Consider the following 20,097-nt stretch of genomic DNA (forward strand, 5'->3'; position numbering starts at 1 on the left):
GTGGGGTACAGAAACCCTTCTGTTCAAATACTGCACAGCAATTCGGAGAGTACACTTGGGAATCAGGCAGACTCCAACTGGAATCCTGGCCTTCTCATGTTATTGGTCTGTGATTGCTGAAAGATTTCTCAACCTCTCTAACTTTCAGTTCCCTTACCTGTAAAATGGGGATATTGATACCCACAGTGTACAGGTAGGTCATGAGAATGAAATGAGATAATGTATGAAAAACTTAGCATAGCATCTGGCACTAAATAATGGTTAAACAAATGGTGGCCATGAAATTATTTATTATATTTCTTTCATACTCCCCACAGCATAGTGCTGGCTACATTTTTAGATTTTCAATAAATATCACTTGAATTGAAATGAAAATGCAGCTGGTTTTCAATTCAGCTGTATTGTGGTCTTAAGGAAACTTCCATCTATTCTAGGAAAATATTGCTGTGGGGGGGGAGGGGGCAGGAATCAGAAAAATCAAACTTAAACAAGTTCTCATAAAAGCCTCAGAATGTCCTAAAACCCTGACTCACTATAATTTAAACCATCTATGACTGTAATCTCACGATGAAAACAAACAAAACAATTCTGGAGTCAACATATAAATGTGTAATGATTTACATAAACTTTCTCATTGTGTATGTTTCCACTCATATAAAGAATCACTCCCAACCTGGGAAAGAATCCCATGAACCATGGACTGAAAAGCATGGAAACAGACTGACCCTGCAGTTCTCCAGTTTAATGAGGTACTTTTTTTTTTTAATTGCTGAAGAGTTGATTTGGATTGTCATTAAAGAGGTAATCTGGGATTCTCCTCAATTAAGCCATGCTTCATAATGTCATTAAAAGCTACTATTCTAAGTATTTTGGGAGGTTCAAGAGGGGATTCTTTTCTTTGATTGTATGCCAATTTTCTTTTTTTACTTCAGACAACAAAAAAAGGACACTTAACAAATCTCTCTTGGATATATTCTGCAGCTTATTAAATCACTGTCTTCTCTGATTCTAGATCTGAAGGTTTCTTCCCGAGACTGAATTCTGCAATCAGCCACATTGAAAAGGGAAGAGATGTGAGGGACAGCCTCTTCTCTGATCTCCAAGTGTAGAAGGGACATTTTGGAACTGGATGTGACTTTGTAACACTCTAGGTAGGAGGGACAAACCCCTATTTGAAGATCTTTGATGTCTCCAAATGCTCTGATGAGAAAAAAACTTAGGTCCTCAAAACTCAACAGCTCTTTCTTAAAGAAAATAAATTGGCTCCAGTATGTAAATCCTTTTACCTTTTCCAGCGTTCTGAGCTTGGCTGTGGGACCTTGAGGGCATCATGCGGTTTCCTTCATCTGTTTGATTTTCTATAAAATGGCCTCATTCCTTGCTCCCAGCTCAGGCAGGATATTTTAAAGTGTTGAGGGCAGGATATGGGAGGAGAGGTTTTTAGGCACTAAATGATGGTCAAAAGATTCAGCAATATTATCAACGTGAATTAGAGAATGATTTTTTAAATCATAGATTTTCATGTTGGTAGATCTCTGGAAATCTCATTATTGTTCAATCTATGATTGTATAGTTGCTCCACAGAGGCTCTGTGACTTGTCCAAGCCCGCACAACTGTGCAATAAATGAGATAATGTACATGAGTGTGTAGCACAGTGCCCGGTGCATAACAAGCACTCAATAAATGTCAACTGCAGTTGTGGCCATTGATATTATTGTTGTTGCTATTATTCAGGTCTCCTTACCCTTACCTCAGTGCTCTTTTTTATTAGATACATAAAGAAGCCACACTACAGGTCCAGCCATTTCTTGCTATAAGAAAAATGATCATTCGAAGGAACCATCTCATTTCTTTCATAACTGAAAAGGTCCAAGTGGGGAGAAGCACTACATCTTGCCAATAACACAAGAAGCCAAAACAACAGAGAAACCTAATTTGAAGCTTGCCCATGGAAGAAGAGTCCTGACCCTTCTGACCTTTCCACCCTTGACTAGTAATAGCACAGAGGAATTGTACACCGTGTGCCAGGGACTGAATTCAGGATCCAGCAACCCTCCTTGCCCTCAAGTGTCCAGGGAAGAATAATGTCCTAGAAATATAAAATGACACTGGCAAGGAGCAAATAAACTGCCCCACACTTGAAACTGGGAACAATGTATGGTCAAATGGAAAAAAAAAAATTAGACTCCTACCACACACCATATATAAAACAAATTCTATAGGTTGATTAAAACCTTGTGTATCAAAAATAAAATAATAAAATTCTTAGTAAAAATATGAATGAAAATCTTTTAGCCTTGGGATTGGGAAAGATTTCTTAAACAAGACATAATAAGATTTGACTATTAAAATGATCAATAAATTGATATTTAAAGTTAAGAACTTCTGTTAGAAAAAATACTCTTAAGCAAATGAAAAGTTATGTGTATAAATGAGAGGAGATATCCATAATACATAAGATCAGCAAAAGATGAATATGAAGAATATATAAAATATTCTGCATATCAATAAGAGAAATACAACCAACCAAACAGAAAAATGAACAAAAGATATGGACAGACCTATTACAGGCATGAAACACAAGTGGCAAAGAAACATAAGAAAAGATTTTCATCATCACTGGTGATCAAGGAAATGTGACTCAAGACAGTGAAGACTAACCTTCCACGTATGCCTTTATTAAACTTGAGAAGTGGGACAATACCCAGTGTTGAAGAGAATGTGGATCCACAGGATCCCTTACACATCACTGATGGGAATGTAAACTGAGGCAACCACCTTTGGAAAACTGGTGAGCACCATCTTCTGAAGTCAAGTATTCAGGTCCCTTACGACCAAGCAAATCTTTAGGCAGTTGTATACCCCAAAGAGACTCTTGGATATTTGCAACAAGATGCTTGTATAAGGATGTTCTTAGTAGCAATGCTTACAATAGAGCAATACTGAAACCGCCCAAGTCCTTGAAATTCCATAGTTTATTCACACAATGAAGCCCTCCATAGTTGTCAAAACAAGGAACTTCAGCAACATGTAATACGGATGAGTCTTAGTAAAATACTAAGTTAAAATAAAATAAGTGTTCCCCCTGCCAATTTACTCATATTTCAATACCTTTTTCATAAAGATAAAATAACCAAAGCACTAGATATATAGAGAGGCAATAAAACTGCATAAAAAGGAAAGGAGAGGAATGATTAAAGAAGATTCAAGAATGTGGTCATCTTTGGTAAAGAAAGACAGAGCCATGTGGTTGCATGTTACTGATTGTTAGGTTTCTTGTTTTAGTTTTGGGTAGTGAGTGCCTGAATGTTTAATTTATTGTTAACAATAACTAAATGAATACGTAAATGCACAAAAGCAGACCCTGTGTGGACCAATGATGAGGTATATTATGAATCAAGTGCTGTGATACCTCCAGTTCTGTACAGCTAAAGTCCTTTCTTTCCTTTGCCCCTTTGTAAGCAATTCTGGCCATTTAATCACATTACTGCCAAGGTCCAAAGACTAGTTTCTGAAAGCTAATATCAGTGAAACTATAGGTAGAGTAGGCACATAAGGAAATAAATCATAGCCCTTACCCATAAGCAGCCCACTCCATTAGCATAAACAGACAAACGAGAGTACAGGATGTCAAGTATCCATGATGCAATTCTGCACTACGTACCATGGGAGCCACTTCTTGCTACCTGCACTGCTTTCCTTTCCCCCACTCAGTTTCCTGGAGTTGTGCTTCCAATTCCAGAGGCATCAGCTGGGAGGGCCACTTCTATCAGAATCCCCTTGGAGGACTGATACCATGCATATTACTCATCCCCTCACTCCATCTTCAGAGTCAGAATCTTTAGCATAGGGTCCAAGATTCTACAATTTTAACAAACTCCCCAGGTGCACCTAAGGTTTGAGAAATCACACTTGCAGAGGGTCTATGCCTCATTTTATCCACTTTGTGAATCCAGGATAATACTCTGATCATACTGAACTCAACTACCATCACACCTTCCCCTACTGTTCAGGTACCCTGGCAGCCACCCCACCTCTATAGCTCATGGAGAAAGTGTTGGGGGAGGCTTCCTCAGAAAGGAAGATGTGACGGGGGGGGGGGAAGAAGGCTAGCACCCCCTCTGCTTGATATTGAGACCTGCTGCCACAAGACATTTGTGTCCCAACATCCCCTCTTGAGCCAAAGTCCCAAAGAGAACCCTTTTAGATAGGTTGTCGGGAAGGCCAAAAGCAAAGTCTTTCTTCCCTTTCCTAATTTGGCCCCTGGGATACCACAGTTCCTGATGGAACTCTGGAAAGAGGGAGGGGACTATTTTGAATCTGAAAGACTGGTTACATCTGAAGCCACAAGTCCATTAAATGAAAACCTTAAGTTGCCACAGTACAATGCGAAGTGAAAACTCAAAAAGACTAGATTAAAAACAAACAAAAATTAGAAGCTGTATCATCTTTGGACACTGAACTTGATGCAGAAATTTGCAAACTTGCGACTGTTGTGTCCCCACTATCTCCCAGGCTCAACTTATACTAGGGACTGAGTAAGTGTTGAATGGGGCGGGACTGGAATGCCTACTTACTGAGGGGTAGGGGAAGGTACTGGGGAGACAGAACTCATCCAAGACAATATTTGCAAGGAAAAGAAGTGAGGAAGGCTGTATACAATGCCATGAGAGACAAGAAGTCCGCCACGAGACCAGCTCATGTCCTGGGAGGAATAGGACTTGTTCCCTTACTGCCTTTTCCTTCTGAACAGTCTCAGAGCACAGCCTGATGTGGACATCCCACATCCCAAGTTCCGGGTGACTTCCTAACACCACTGTTTGCTGCGGTGCAGCTGTGCTCTGAAAAGCGACAGCGATATAGCTACTACTGGCATCAAGAGTTCCATTTCCGACCTAGGCAAAGGTCCCTATGCACAGTTGTCAGAAAGTTGCCCAGCATTTGAAACAGAGAGGAGGAGCGGAGGATTTAGGAAAAAAAAAAATCCCTCAGGAGGAACAGTGAGGCATGTCTCCTAATATGAAAAAGAAAACATTTTCAAAAAGAAAATAGGCACTGTCTTCTCCTTTTTATTCATTCTGAGAATAAAGCATGATATAGTAGAAAGAAGATGAGTTTTGTTATTCAAATGACTTGTGCCCTCAACCAAGCTCTAACACTACCTGTGAATGGCAGAGACAACAGTCATCAAAATATCCCATGTGTAGCCCATCACTTCCAGATTTCCTTGCAGCTAGGTTTGGAACTTGTGATGGGTTCTGGCCAAAGAACTGTGAATGGACTTGGTGGGTATCACCTGCAGGCTGACATAGAGGCCGTGGTACCAGCTGGAATAGCTTCAGAAGGGACAAAAGGCACAGTGCCCCATCAAACTTTGCAGAAGAGAGAAATAAACCTTTACATCGCTAAACCACTGAGACTTGGGGATGTATTTCCTACCGTGGCATCACATAGCCCAATACATGAATACCCTAATATGCCGTGTAATACTTGGTCTCATTAGGATGAAAGTTACTTGATGTTCCAGGCCTTGGTTTCCCCATCTATAACATAGGATAATAATACCTATGATATTAGGTTGTAGTGAGAATTTAATACATGTTTATGTTCTATATAGTACCTAATGCGTAGTTAGCATGTAATAAATATAAGTCTCGCTCTCTCTAAGATGCTATTGATGGCATTATTATTTTTGTGGCTATTATTGTCATGCAATAGATACAATAGATGTTTTTCTTAAATTGTTTTAATGCTTATTTATTTGTGAGAGAGAGAGACAGAGAGACAAAGAGACAAAGAAAGACAGAGCGTGAGCAGGGAAGGGGCAGAGAAAGAGGGAGACACAGAATCAGAAGCAGGCTCCAGTCTCTGAGCTGTCAGCACAGAGCCCAACGTGGGGCTCGAGCTCACGAACCATGAGATCCTGACCTAAGCCAAAGTTGGAAGCTCAACTGACTGAACCACCCAGGTTCCCCAATAGATGCTTTTAAATAAGCAGCAAGTGTGTAAAGTACTCCGCTGGGTAGTTTTACATATGTTATCCAATTTTTGTAGCTAAAGAAATCCCGGTTCAGAGAGGTTACTTGTTCAAAGGAACACAGCTAGTAAGTGACCAGGCCAGGATCAGAAACAAGAATTACATGAATCAAAAGTCTATATATTCTCATGGCAACATTCCTACTCCCCTTCTTCAGATGTAGAATCCTAGAGGTTCAGAGATGTTACATAAGTTCATCAAGCACGGTTGTAGAGCAAGAGGACTCTCCTCTGCTCCCAGGCCAGTGCTGCAGTGATGTGCTGATTAGCGAAGAAAACTCCACGGCACTGGGCACAGTCACCTGTGCCCCCATCCCCCACGCTGAGCTGTGGTACTATAGTCAACAGATAAGAGGAGGGGGAAAGGAAAGTACATCCCGCTACAAGAAAACGGGATGCTTTGTATTCACAGAAGAGCTTCTCAATAAAGTTTCCAAAGAAAAACCCACTAGGTGAAATAAACATTGGAAGAGTTTTCCAAAGCTCTGTCAGGACTCTGTCTGTCTCTGTCCCTTTCTGTCTCTTTATTCCCTTCTGTCTCACTTTCTCTATCTCTCTATGTTTCTCTATCTTTGTCTCTGTCTCTGTTCTTTTCTTTTTCTTTCCTTTTATCTTTCTTTTGGTCCCGGCCTCTCTGTTTCTCCATCTCTGTCTCTGTCTCTCCCTTTCCTCCTCCTCTGTTTGTTTTCGAAGTTGAGAAAAACGAGCAATGTGGATCCTAAAGCAGTTTACACTGAACCAGATGGTTCATCTGATTAGCATCAGACTAAAAAGACACATTACTTAGAGATTAGGTTCTCATAGGGACAAATCTGTTCCAAAGGCACATAAGGTTTGCTTTTCTCGTAGACTCCCCTCGGAGCTTTCTCACGGCATATCTGTTCTTTTCTCCCATCACCACCAGCAGGCAAGTCTGAGCCTGAGTTGGAGAAGAAAGCAAATTAGTCTCCACAGGTTTCTGAGTTCTCCTCTCGCTGAACCCTGAAATCATTCACACTGGGTGGGCCACTCCTTGTGCGACCTTGGCTGCTTGAGACTCTTAACTCACACCCCAGGCTAAACAGACTTATTGTGCCATTGAGTCCACACAACAACCCAATGACACTCCTTTTGCGGTTATTCCCACTTTACAGATGAGGAAATTGAGATTTACAAGATTAAGTAATTTACTCAAGATTATAGGTCTAGGAGAAATTGAGATTAATTGCTTCCATGAAAGCAAAAAGGGGGGAAAGTGTGTGTGTGTGTGCACGCATGTGTGTCTTAAAAGGGGCCTATACAACAAACCATCATAAAAGATGTCTGTCAAGTGTTCCAAACTATGTAACTATGTTGAGGTCTGCAGCCAGACAAACAATAAAATGGGAAAGCATAAACTATCTCACTCTGACCTGTATTTCTTACAGCATATATAGCACAGGCCTTTTGTAAATATAGGGGGAAATGAAATTAAGATGGGGGGGAGGTATTCAGATCAGAATAGGAAGCACATATAGGCCAAGGCCCCTTTATTGAATGAGTTCTATGTTTCTCAGAGGTTGAGGATATATATGTAGCTTCCAGGGAAATAAGAAAGCTTGGCTTCCATGCAACTGTCACATTTGAAGGGACCCCCTTACTGCAAGAAACTGGAAAGTCAGAACAAAAGCTAGGAAAATAGAGCAGCAGGAATAATAACCGCAACACCCATAATAGCAGCTACCACTTAGTATAGGATACTGTGTTGCAATAGGCACTTTAAATGCATTATTCACCTCATTAGCCACAAGGTAGCCTTAGGACATAGACATGGTTATTATATTTTCATTTCACAGATGAGCTTACTGAGGATCAGAGAGGCTAAGTAAATTGCCTATTGTCACACAGCTAATAAGAAGATGAACCAGGAATTCAACCCAGGCCTACTGATATATAAGAACAGTGCCCTTAACCGTAAACTTTGTCTCTTCCCCCTTCTCCATAGGATGTTCCTGAAGATAGGCCGATAGGATAGTCTGCCAACATTTCAGAAAGTGTTTAAAAGCCTTCTGGCCCCTCTGCTTGATGTCAATACACGTGTTTAAGGCTGTGAGTACAAGCTAATGTCACAGACTATCCTCCAGGCAATTTGCACATCTGGCAGTTAAATGAGCGCAGGCTCAAAGCAAATCACATCCCTGAGGCACAGGACACTTCACAGGAAGAACAACAGGAAGGATTTCATTTCAGCTTAAACTTGGCCAAGGAATCAAACTCACCTTATTTAAGGGTATAAAGGAGACACCCAAGAGCCAATGACACCCAGTAAGCACATATGAATTCAGATTGTATTAATTTGGAACCTGAGCACTTAAGAAGGGGCATGAGCTGATGTTTCCCTTTGGGGTTATTTTGGGAAGAGGGTTCACTTAGCAAATCAGTAGTGGCTGAGGAGTTACCTTTAAGCTGTGCATACTGCTTTCACATGTGAACCAGGGATGGATAGACTAATTATACATTGCCCCCCTTTAAAAGGGGTCCCCAAAGAGCTGTGTTCACCTACTTCTAGTCTCTGTAAGTGTTTAAAGGGAAGAATTTTGCATTTCTTTTCCAACTGGGTACAACACCGGGGCTGGCCTTCTGTCTGTGAATATTAATCAGAGGGTTTTTACCGAATCTGAAACTCAGAGACACAGCATGACTGGTGAGCAGCAGCTGTCCAGCCTGCTCTGTGATTATGCTGACTCTCAGGGGCCACCACCAACCCAGGAGATGCGACTCCAGGATAGGAATAACTCCAACTTCCACCAGCCCGGAGTTGACACCACATGCCCAATCCAGGACGGTGCCGGCACTCCATCTGGCCTTGATGCTGAGCCGGGCCCCTGCAATGATGTTAGCTCTGAACAATGAGGGGAAGCCAAGCAGCCCCCACTCTCTGCTGCCTCTGCAGTGCAGCACCATATGTACCTAAAGTCATCCTAGTCCCTAGAGTGGGACTCCATTCATCTACAGTCTCTACAAGTGACACCACCCGAAATCCAGGAAGAAACTGCCAGGGCAAGAAGGGGCAGGCATATTTCACAGCTTTCAGAGTGAGGGCAATTCAGTCTGATGGGGAAGTCAGAACATGAAACCACAGAATGTTCACATTTAGAAAACCCAGTACACAAGAAATGCGAGAAGACTTATCAGGATTAGTTTCTAATCACCTTGTAACAAACCACCTTGTACAAGCAAACCATATATATTTGTTGCATTAATCTGTTGTCACACATCTGTTTGAATGGTCAGGAAACCACTGACATGACTACAAAATCACAAGAAGAACACTTTTCTTCTCATGCCCTTCTCCTACCCTTAACTCCAGGGATAGGAATTCAGAGAGCAATTTTGGATGCACTATGTTAACCAGACACTGGGGGAAAAGAATATTTACAATGAAGTGGCTCCTGAATATTTCTGTGCTTACTAGGCAATTTACATAAATATTCAAGCCCAGCTCTCTGAATAAATTTCAGCTGGGTGAGGACAGATTCTCTGCTTTCTAAGACCTCTTGTTTTTTGCACAGTTTGCTTCTCATTTTATCACTGACACCAGTGTGGACAAAAAGGAATTAAAACTTGGGAAGTATTGGCCTTAGCATACAGAAAGCATACAGAAAACAGTGCTGACCCTCAAAAATCATTTTTTTTTCACCCTCACAGATAGGACAGATATCAGAAATGTCAGGTGTTGCTGGACTTGAGGTGGATGATGAATACTGACTCCTAAGCCTGCCTGGCCATATCCAGAGGTGTGGCCATCTAGCTCACTGACCTTATAAAACAGAGCTCCCCCAGGCTCATAGCAGTGGGACACTGGTCAGAGGACTGGTGGTTCCCAGAGATCAGTTTGGGATGAGCAGCTCTGACTATAACTCCTGCCCAAAGTCGGTATCATTCCCTGCTCTTAAGAAAATACCATTAAGTGAAGAAACGCAAAGTATAGGACAGTTGGATATTATGCTATTATTGTAGTAATAATAATAATAGAAGACCAGGGATGAATATATAGTATACATGTGTCTGATTGCTTATACATGGAGTATATCTGGAAGGAAGCACAAGAAACTAGAACCACTGGTTGTCTCTGGAGAAGAGATCAGAGAGACTATGAACAGGGTCTGGGGAGACTCTTTTCATGTGGTACCTTTTCATACCTTTGCATTTTGATCCATGTAATTTCTATTCCACCAGAATTTCTGAGATGGGTCACAGAAATCCGCATTAGCTCTCTAGTTTATTCTTACACGCTGGAAACTTTGAAAACTTCTCTGTTATAGGTTTTTTCTACCACAAAAGAAACTTCACCTACTTCCTCTCAAGTTGAAGACAAGCATACAAGTATAAACCATGTAGGGGGAAATCTCATGGCAGAATGACCTAAAGATATGACTCCAAATTTACCATCTCATTAAACTCGCTCAGGAAGAGCAATCAATGCAACCTAAGCTTTCCTAAAATCAATTTAGATTCCGATGGCTTAGTTGTCAGCTACTTCCTACTTTTTGCATTTATTCAGACCAAGGAAGTTGTTAGAGAAGAAATGTTTGAGTCACTGGGTGGGTTGTTCTGGCCTGTTGAGCACGTGGTTTATGGCACCCCCCCCCGCCCAGCCAGGATGCTTTGCACTCACCTTGCTTCTTAAAGAGGTTGCTCTGGACTATTTCATTCATAGATTGGACTTTTTGCTTTTGGAGTTTCACAGGGGGGATGCAGGTGTAGAACTCATATAGGAGTTGGCTGAGGACAGGAAAGACAGGAACGCAGAAAACCAGTTAGATCGGTGCTTCCCACAAGCTGGCACATACAGTTCACTCCCAGACGGCCAGCTCTGTAGAAATGACATACATCTTGCTCCCTTGGCCGCCCAGTTCCTGGCACAGCGTCAGATGCAAAGTAAGCCTGAGTGGCATTGATGTTAATGTTGACTGTTAATAGCATCCAAAGAGATGTGAAAACCTGAAAATAATACCAGTAACCCTGAGCCCTTATGTGTATCAGACACATGCTCTGCACTTTACATCCATTATGCACTTTAAACCTCATGACTCTCTAAGATAGATACAATACTTATCCCAGTTTACAAGTGGAAAAACTAAGGTTCATAAAGGTTAACTAACTTTCCCAAGATTGCGTAGCTGGGGTGGGGAGTTGAAAAACAAGGATTTAAAATCAGGTTCTGATTTTGTTCCCATAACATTTTATTTACTAATGTTTTACATTAAGTAATGCTTTATAAGTCTTAAGATCAAAAGGGTCCCCATTTAAAAAAAAAAAAGCTATGAAAAGTTATGAGTTAGACCTAGTTTAGGACATGAAAAAGGAGACAGTTCTTCCCAGAAAGAGCGAACACAAAGACACTGCTGAAACAGAATTATAGCCCCTGCCAGCTTTCCAAAATCAGCTTATTGTGCTCATTCATTCTTTCAAGTACTTGTTAAGTATCTATTTAATGTGTGATGGACAGTGTGCAGAACAGTGGGGATACAGTAGGAACAGACTTGGGCCCAGTCAGCATGGAGCTTACATTCTGATGGAGGTTGACATTACAACACAGAAGCAAACAAATAAATACAAAGGGATATGTGCAATGAAGAAAATAAATAGTTAGGAGTTGCATCAGAGAATAATGGGGTAGGGGGTGGGGGAGAAATTTAATTTATTTACAATATTCAGAAGTGTCTTCTCTGAGAACATAACATTTCATTTGAGACCAGAAGGATGAGAAGAAACCAGCAGACATCTTGATACAAAGGAAAAAAAGGACATGAGTGAGAAAACCAGTGAGATCCAAATAAAGCCTGGGGTGCGGTGAATAGAATTAAAGGGATGTTAATTCCTCAGTGTTGACTTATGTGCCATAGTTATGTAAAATTTGAACTTATTAAGGGAAGTTGGGTGAGGGTGTGCTATCTTCGCAACTCTTTCCTAAATCTAAAAGTATTTCAATAGAAAAAGTTCTTAAAATCTTCTATATGTTATCTCAGAATGTAGGTGAATTTAAGAAAAAGAGGAAAAGACATACTGGTTCAGATGCCTCTATTCTAACAGCATGATCACCCTAAACTAATGTGTTCACCTCATGAGACAAATGTGGTAAAGGAGGAGAAAGCAAACGGGAGCCTATCTCTATTATTCCTGAAAATGACTGAAGGTTGCTCTCCATTTGTAACTATCCAGCATACAGGGCATAGACTGGGATCCCCAAATATCTTTTGAGTCCAAACGAAATGAAGGCTTTTATACCAACTATCAGTTCTTTAACCTACATGTTTGCATGCCGTATCATTTATGCCATTAAAGAAGGATGCTTATACTGTGTTGGTTTTCACCAAAGTCTGGCAAAACAAAACTGGAATGTCAAAATCCCACAGTGGAGGCCTTATAACATATTCCCACCATGTGTCCTCTTCACACCAGTTCCGAGTGCCCATCTAGAACCCCCCAAACACCCCTCCATTCCCACTAAACCCCTGGCTTGCCATCAGAACCCAGGAAAGCACATCGTGAGCTCTCACCTGAGTAACTTTGCATCAAAGACTGTTTCCACATCATGGAGGACAGATGGGATGTATTTCAAAGCTGCCACCTAGGTGGAAAGTAAAATAAACATGAGGGATGCCCACATCCAACAGCTCCACATGGTGAGGAGGGTACTTCACGATATGAGAGGGATCAAGGGAAAATGACCCTGAATTCTGGACACTCCTACAGAGATTCAATACCCAGTATGTTGACTGAAACATTAGCATGCACTTCTTTGATTACAAAAGTAAGTCACAACTTCTTCTATCTTCAAGGAGGAAGTAATGTATACAATGATCACAGACTCTGAAGTCAGACACCTGCTGTCAAATCCTGGTTCTACTCCTAGTAACCATGTGGTTTTAGGCAAAACTTAACCTCTCTGTCTCAATGTCCTTATCTGTAAAATAGGGAAGGTAGTACGTATTTTGCAGGATTGAAAAAATTAAAAATAATATACATGAGGCATCCAATAGAGAGCCAGGCATATTTTGGGAGCCTGTTAAGTGGTAACTTATATTATTATTGGAAGATAGTGTGTTTGAATTGTTTTGTTGGTGGCAAGGACAGCTTAGACTGAGTTATTCATATTTTCTCACCTTGGCCAATTTGTGAACAATGGTGGGCATGTTTTGGTCCACTAGCCGGTTTAGCATACTAGTTGTGCATTGTTTGTGGCCTGTTTCTTTCCTCTGTGCAAGTTAACTGATGCATCCAGAGGTATGAGACACAACCAGAGCCCCACATAGCATCATCCTTTGCTAGGTAGCAGAGTAGACTGCAGTTTCTACAGAAGGAGTTATAAGTCACATGACTGGAAACCACTTAAGAATCTAGTGGAAGGATGTATTTAAAATTTTTCTTTTTCTTTTCTTTACACTCTAAGTGTATTATAGTCAACATGTATCACCCTTTAATGATCAGACCAAAATAAAAATATTGAAAATTCCTTTCTTAAAGAAAATCTTAACTTCTAACCATATACAACTGAGCTTCTTAGTTAACATAAATAATAATTATGACTATTCTCTGAGAACTCTGAATGCGACAGGCACTGAACACCTGACAGATTATCTTCTTAAACCTTATATCAGACCTACAGGAGAAATAATATTTTCATAGCTAAGGACCTCTTGTGCAGCAAAATTAAACAGCTGAAAGTCACAAAGTTAGCAAGTAGGAGAGGCACGATTCAAACTCAGGCAGGCTGCATGGTCAGCCACCCTCAGAAGTCTTAAGCTGCATGCCCACCTCACTCAAACAGCAATTGTCTCTCTTTATGTCTTCATCCTTTCCGTTGTTCATGATTTTTAAAAGTCAGCAATGTATGTGCAATGTAAAAAAACATCACACAGGATGAAGTATTAAGGTGAAGAGTGTCACTGAAGTCCCACATCTCCATCTCAGCCAAAAACCTTATTCCCCAGAGGGGCCACTGTCAACACTGTGCTGACTTTCCTTCTTGAGTGTTTTCTCTGCAGGAATGCACACAGGTGCATCCACACGTGTGTGTGTGTGTGTATGTGTGTGTGTGTGTGTGTGTGCACGTGTTTGATTTATCCAGTTCTGCACCTTATTTTTTGTAGTGGGCCATCTAGCACTGATATCTTTGCATGCCATCCCTTAGAGTGCACACCCTTCATGTCTAACCACAACCACTACTCTTTAACCTCTTTAAAGAGTACCTTCTTTAACCTCTCCTTTACTGATGGACTTCACACTATTTTCAGTTTTTCTTTATTATAAAATATGTGGTAAGTAAACAGTATATAGAAATATGTACCTGTGAGAATCCCTGAAGAAGGGATTGCTCAAAGATGAATTAGTGTATCAAAATGTGTATAAGTATATAAACATATAAATATATATATGAAATATTGTCATATTACCTTAGAAATAAGTGACAACCAATTTCCTTTTACTCCTTTCCCTATAACCCTGCTAACACTGGCATACAAATCTTTTTAGTTTTGTCAATGTGATGTATAATTTGCAACTGTAATTTACAAATCTTTGGTTTCTAGTGCATTGGGCACCTTTTCTATATTTATTGAACATCTGTCTTTACTAACTTGCTTGCTCATATCCTCTCCTCATTTCCTTTTTGGGTGATTTATTTTCTTATTGGTTTGTGGAATTCTTTATGTATCATTAAAATTAGCAATTTTGCAGTAACAAAATTTGAAAGAATTTCATTTTGCTTGTCCTGTTTGCTGCTTGTCTTTCAGCTTTGTTTATCAGATCTTTCACTGCACAGAACTTTAATCTGTATGTTGTCAGATTTGTCAGAGTTTTTCTTTATAGTTATTTGATCTTGTGTCTAGGAATTCATTTTTCATTCTTTCAAATCAAGATGACAAGAGATAACAAGATTCCACAGCTGATGCTCTATTGGGCCACTCTTGTTCCACAGGATGGTGCTAGGTATTCTGTGAGGGGAAAAAGGATTTGCAATTAAATAATTTGGGGAAACTTTGACTTAAGCAAAAATAAACCAGTGAGCTTTTTTTAAATTGCAGAACTTTTTAGAACTGTGATATGCTAAGACACACTATAACATCCTCCCGGGAAGTTACAATGTCCAGTACATTCCAACCTGGTTGGTCAAGCCATTTTTACCAGGAAATCCCAAGCAGATGTGTCAAAAACAGATGCCTGAAGGGCTAGGCAAGCAAAAGAAAAAAGTGAAATGGAATGAGTCTGGGCCAGTGGGAAGCAGTGAACTATGTGGAACCCACATTCTCTCTAAAGAATAAGTCGTTCTGGTTTACCTGTTTTAACACCATGCTAGCCAAGTCAAACACATCAGCAGGCTGCACTCCCTCCATGGGCAGCTTGTTTACAATGTCTAAATTCTAAAGAGATGCCCTGTGCTGAGGCATATGCTCTGAAAAAGTCTGGTCCAAGCACTCCTAGCAAACTGTCCTTCCATTCACTCTTAGGCTAAAGAACACAGTGCTCTGGGCCACAGGGCCCTGGGCAGGAACCCCAGTGCTCTACCTAGCACCTGCATGCACCAAGGCCCATTTCTTCATACCCTGAGCCTCAGCACCTTCATGTGATATGGTAAAGGGGAATGATGTGAAATAAAGTATATCATGTAACTGTTGCAATTTCCAGCACACAGTGGGCCCCCGAAGGCGTGTGTGCTAAATTTCACCTTATTCCATCTCTCAAACCCCTGCACTCATTCCCCAGCCCGTGGACAAAGTATAACATATAAACACATACTCCATAATTAAGACCAAAGTGAGAGGGCAAAAACAGAAATAGAACCCTCAGCAAGTTGGGAAAGCCAAGACCTCAGTGCCTGCAGCAAGTTATTGGCTTTCAAGGGCTGCATATCATTCCAGGGCTTTGAAGCGATGCTGTAGAATTGCAGCCACCATGAGTTTACATCAACACTTACATGTAAACACTTTAGCTATTAGGAAGGAGAAGTTGGACAGGGCTGGAACGAGGGCTATTTCAGAAGGAGCCAATCTTCCCAGCTTCTCAGCTCTGGGCTGGCAATAAAGTAAAACAAACTAAGTAGCTGTTGCCCTGAGACTCAGAGGGTGTTATCAACTCAACTGGAGAGTACTAAACTTCCATCTGGTCCAAGCGGCCTCACAGAGAAGCAGCAGGCCTGTGGTTTCCTTTTCCAAGAAGGATAGCTCATCCCTGACCTAGGAAGTTTGCAGCACTGGCCCCAGGGCTCCTGTCCGTAGTGCTCCCCTTCACATGGCCCTTACACATGTGAGTGGAATAATAGCAGGCAGGTGCAGCAGAGCAACGAGCAAGCTCCCCTAGAAGGCAGAACAGCTCAGCCGTAAGATCCCCTGGAGACCTCCCTTTGTTGCTTGTTTCTAAGACCTGGAAACCAGAAATAGCCTGGCGTTTTAGACCCACTGGCCTCTTGGAACTACTTTGTTGGTATGATTTTTACTCTCATTAATACTAATATTATACATAAAATAATATTGCCATGCTATTACTCTTAGTCCATAGTATATATTCCTATATTGCATATAATATTTAAGAGAAACATATACAGATAAGTTTATATGAGTGTATGTATATAAATATATATAACAGGATTATTAATTACAGAGTTTTAAAATAACAACCATTACTGGAAACTTTAAATGTGTTAAATACTTTATATGCATGATCTCATTGTACTTTACAACTACTCTAGGAATAGATACTGTCATCCCATTTTACCAGTGAGTAAACTGTGGAGCAGAGAGGTTAAATAATTTGCCAGAAGCCACATAGCTACCATGCAGCATAGTAAGAATATGTACCTTATTCTTTCCAGCTGGCCCCCAGACAATGTGCTTTGCTACTACTCACCCTGCTATAAGGAAAGCCTTCTATCTTAGAAGGTGAGGAGGTTTCAATAGGGAAGAGAAGGATGATTTGGGAAAGGAAGTAGATAGAGAACTTTCCCCTTTTTATGAGGATAAGTTTTAAAAGAAGGTACAGTTTTCCTGGCATCTCCTCAGTTAAGGATCTTCCTCACGACATATATCAGGGGCTGTAAGAATGGAGACCAGGAAAACATTTGTCAACTTAGTACTTAGCTCATCATGTAGCACCAAGTAGTTTTCTAGATTGACTATCAACTCTGGACCCCTATCAAAGGCTATCTAAAGGCTAGTATCAACCTCAAGAAGAGAGCCAAATCCAAACCAAACAGTAAAGGTTTCACTGGCTCAGAGAGAAGTCATGGGAGGTCACCTGAGATGATTATTATCCAGATAGACTTCTCTACAATTGATAATCCTGGGCTGCTAGAAAATAGCAAGTATTTAAAAATAACAACAAAAATCAAAACCAAGGAGTTACACTCTCTGAAAATTTATGTGGATTTGCCTTTTGAGTGTTTCCTCCAAACAGAGGAAGAGTGAACTGCACTGATGCCAGTAGACAGAATTTTAGCCAAAAAGAGCATGCCTTGCACTGATGCAAGGTATACAAGAGCACTAGACATCTTCCTCACTCAAGAACACAGACAGTATTTCCAACCCACCAATATTCAGTCCTTTGATTTTTGCCAAGCGTTGAATGGTTAAGGTCCATGGAAAGTGGACAATGTCACAGAAATTCACCACAGCATGACCACAAGAAGACAGCTTCTCCAGAGATACAGAGCTGTCCCTAAGGAGAATACATGCCGCTCTCCCAGGACAGTCACCCTCCTTGCCAATCTTTCAGGGAAAGAGAAGGAAAGAGGGACCAACACATTCCAGAATACATGAGTCTCCATGCTTTCTGTAACGCAACATTATGCTGGCCCCCAAAGCTTGGTGGGAATAGGGGAGTTCAGTGTTTACACATGGCTGGCTGAAGACGCAGATGGTCTGAGTCAAGTCCCTGTGGACCACTTTTATCTGTGTGGCCATGGGGAAGTTAAATCTCTGTGTTCTAGTTTCCTCACCAGAATGGAGGAAATAAAGTTACCTAACTCAGAGGCCGACGTGAAGATTAAATATTAGTTATCTGTATGACTACAGCAGCCTCACTGGAACAAACTTTCATCCTCCTCACCACTGAATCCATTGTCCTTAAATATTACACCTAAGTATGGGGTGTACAGTTGGAAAGGGACAAGTTAAATAATGAGTCTTGTTTTTCCTACTTTGGGAACTTAGCCTACAGCCTGTGGGCCACTTCGCGAGAATGGACCACTTTCTTTCCTTAGTTCAGGCATTTGAACATTTTATACTAATAAGCAATGAAAAGAGTGGAAAGAAAAATGTATTCTTAATTAGCTTGCTTTCATGTCTATGGACCAAACATCTATCCATCTTTACTATTGTTTACCGTTGCTTATTGCTTATCTACTTGGCATTTTGCAGGAAGACTTGGGTCTTTCATAAAACTATGCTTTGTTCAGTGGTGATTAGGAACTCAAACTCTGGACTTCTACAGTCTGGATTCAAATCCCAGACCTGCCCCTTCTTAGCTGTGGTTAAGTTACTCAACCTCACTAAGCCTCCATTTCCTCATCTGTAAAGTAGAGATAAGAAGAGTATTTGCCTAATAAGGTTGTTGTTTAAAAATCAGATGAGCTAACAATATATGTAAAGCTCTCAGCTTAGTATGTGATACATAATAAATGCTAAAATACAAAACAGTGGAAGCTTGTAGTCACCCTTTCATTCATTCAGCTAAAAAATATTCGAGTAACTGGGCATGGAGGAGGGCACTTGTTGGGATGAGCACTGGTTGTTATATGTAAACCAACTTGACAATAAAGTATTTAAGAAAAAAAATATTCAAGTACCTATAAGTGGCAGCTGATGATTCAGATACTAGGGATACAAAAGACAGAGTTACCCTGCCCTCCTGGACACTCTAGTGGCATTATTAGTATGCATGACAATCATAGTTGCCATGGGAGAGTACCATTCAATAGGAGCTGTTCATTTATTTTCACTTGTACCATCAAATTGGAGCATTATGATAAATCTTGGACCTGAAGGAGAATGGGAAAATGGGTCTACCTAATGTCACCAAATGCCCTTTCCTCATAAGGGCTCATTTAAGCTATATCCAATTCACTAGTGTCTGATTTTGATCCTCTCCACCTACCATCAGTTTTATCAACAGTATTCACAGGCCTGGCACACACAGGGACTTCTAAGCTTATGGCCTGTTACTGAAAATACATGGAAGGGTGCCTGGGTGGCTCAGCTGGTTAAGTGTCCGACTTCGGGTCAGGTCATGATCTCATGGTTCCTGGGTTCGAGCTCTGTGTCAGGCTCTGTGTTGACAGCTCAGAGCCTAGAGCCTGCTTCAGATTCTGTGTCTCCCTTTCTCTCTCTCTCTCTCTCTCTCTCTCTGTAGCTCCCCTGCTTACACAAACTCTCTCTCATTTTCTCAAAAATAAAATATTTTTTTAAAAAAGAAGAAAATACATGGGAACCCCCACCCTAATCCATTCCTTGTGACAGAGAAAACATTAACTTTGGAATCAAGAGACCTGGGAAGCTTCAAATCCTAGCTCCACCACTGTGGATAGGTATAATTTGGGATGAATTATTTAACTTTATGAGCCTCCTGTGGACACTGAAGACAGTGATTCCTTGCAGATCTCTGGCAGGATGAAAAACACTGTATGTGAAGAGCCCAGCTTCATGCCTGGCACACGGTAGGTACTCCATCAATGGAAGGTATTTTTAATGATCTTCGACCTTCTCTGAATTGCTGGTTTTAAATTCTCCATAGTTTAGGGTGAGCTGCTGCCATGCCAACTCTGAACAATAAGGAAAACTACAGGAAGCAATTCACAAAAGCCAGATGAGTCTTAGAAATGAGAAATAATTTGAGTAGGTCCCAGAACCCACAATGGACAAAGCTGAGATTGAACCAGAACTGCTCTATGCCAAACTGAAGTAGACTTGAATGATGGCTTCCACCATAAGCTGCCACTCAGCTGGAAGTGTCGAGCTGCAACCAGGAATGGTACTCTACCTTCTCACTCAAAATTTATGGAAGCCACTACTAATCAATCACAGAATTCTTTCCCACCATACATACTC

General features: G+C 40.9%; 1 protein-coding gene across 1 annotated transcript in view; it reads right to left on the reverse strand.

The window, feature by feature from the left end:
- The window catches only part of DOCK2 (dedicator of cytokinesis 2), a 415,343-nt gene that overhangs the window by 284,196 nt on the left and 111,050 nt on the right, over positions 1-20,097 (reverse strand). Inside the window, exons 24-25 of the mRNA XM_077757359.1 lie at positions 12,559-12,629; positions 10,674-10,780 (exon numbers count right to left, since the gene is read on the reverse strand). Coding sequence (XP_077613485.1) covers positions 10,674-10,780; positions 12,559-12,629 — 178 coding nt within the window. The remainder of the gene's footprint in view (positions 1-10,673; positions 10,781-12,558; positions 12,630-20,097) is intronic.

This window comes from Crocuta crocuta, unplaced genomic scaffold (assembly GCF_008692635.1).
Source record: "Crocuta crocuta isolate KB4526 unplaced genomic scaffold, BGI_CrCroc_1.0 scaffold131, whole genome shotgun sequence".
NCBI lineage: Eukaryota > Metazoa > Chordata > Mammalia > Carnivora > Hyaenidae > Crocuta > Crocuta crocuta.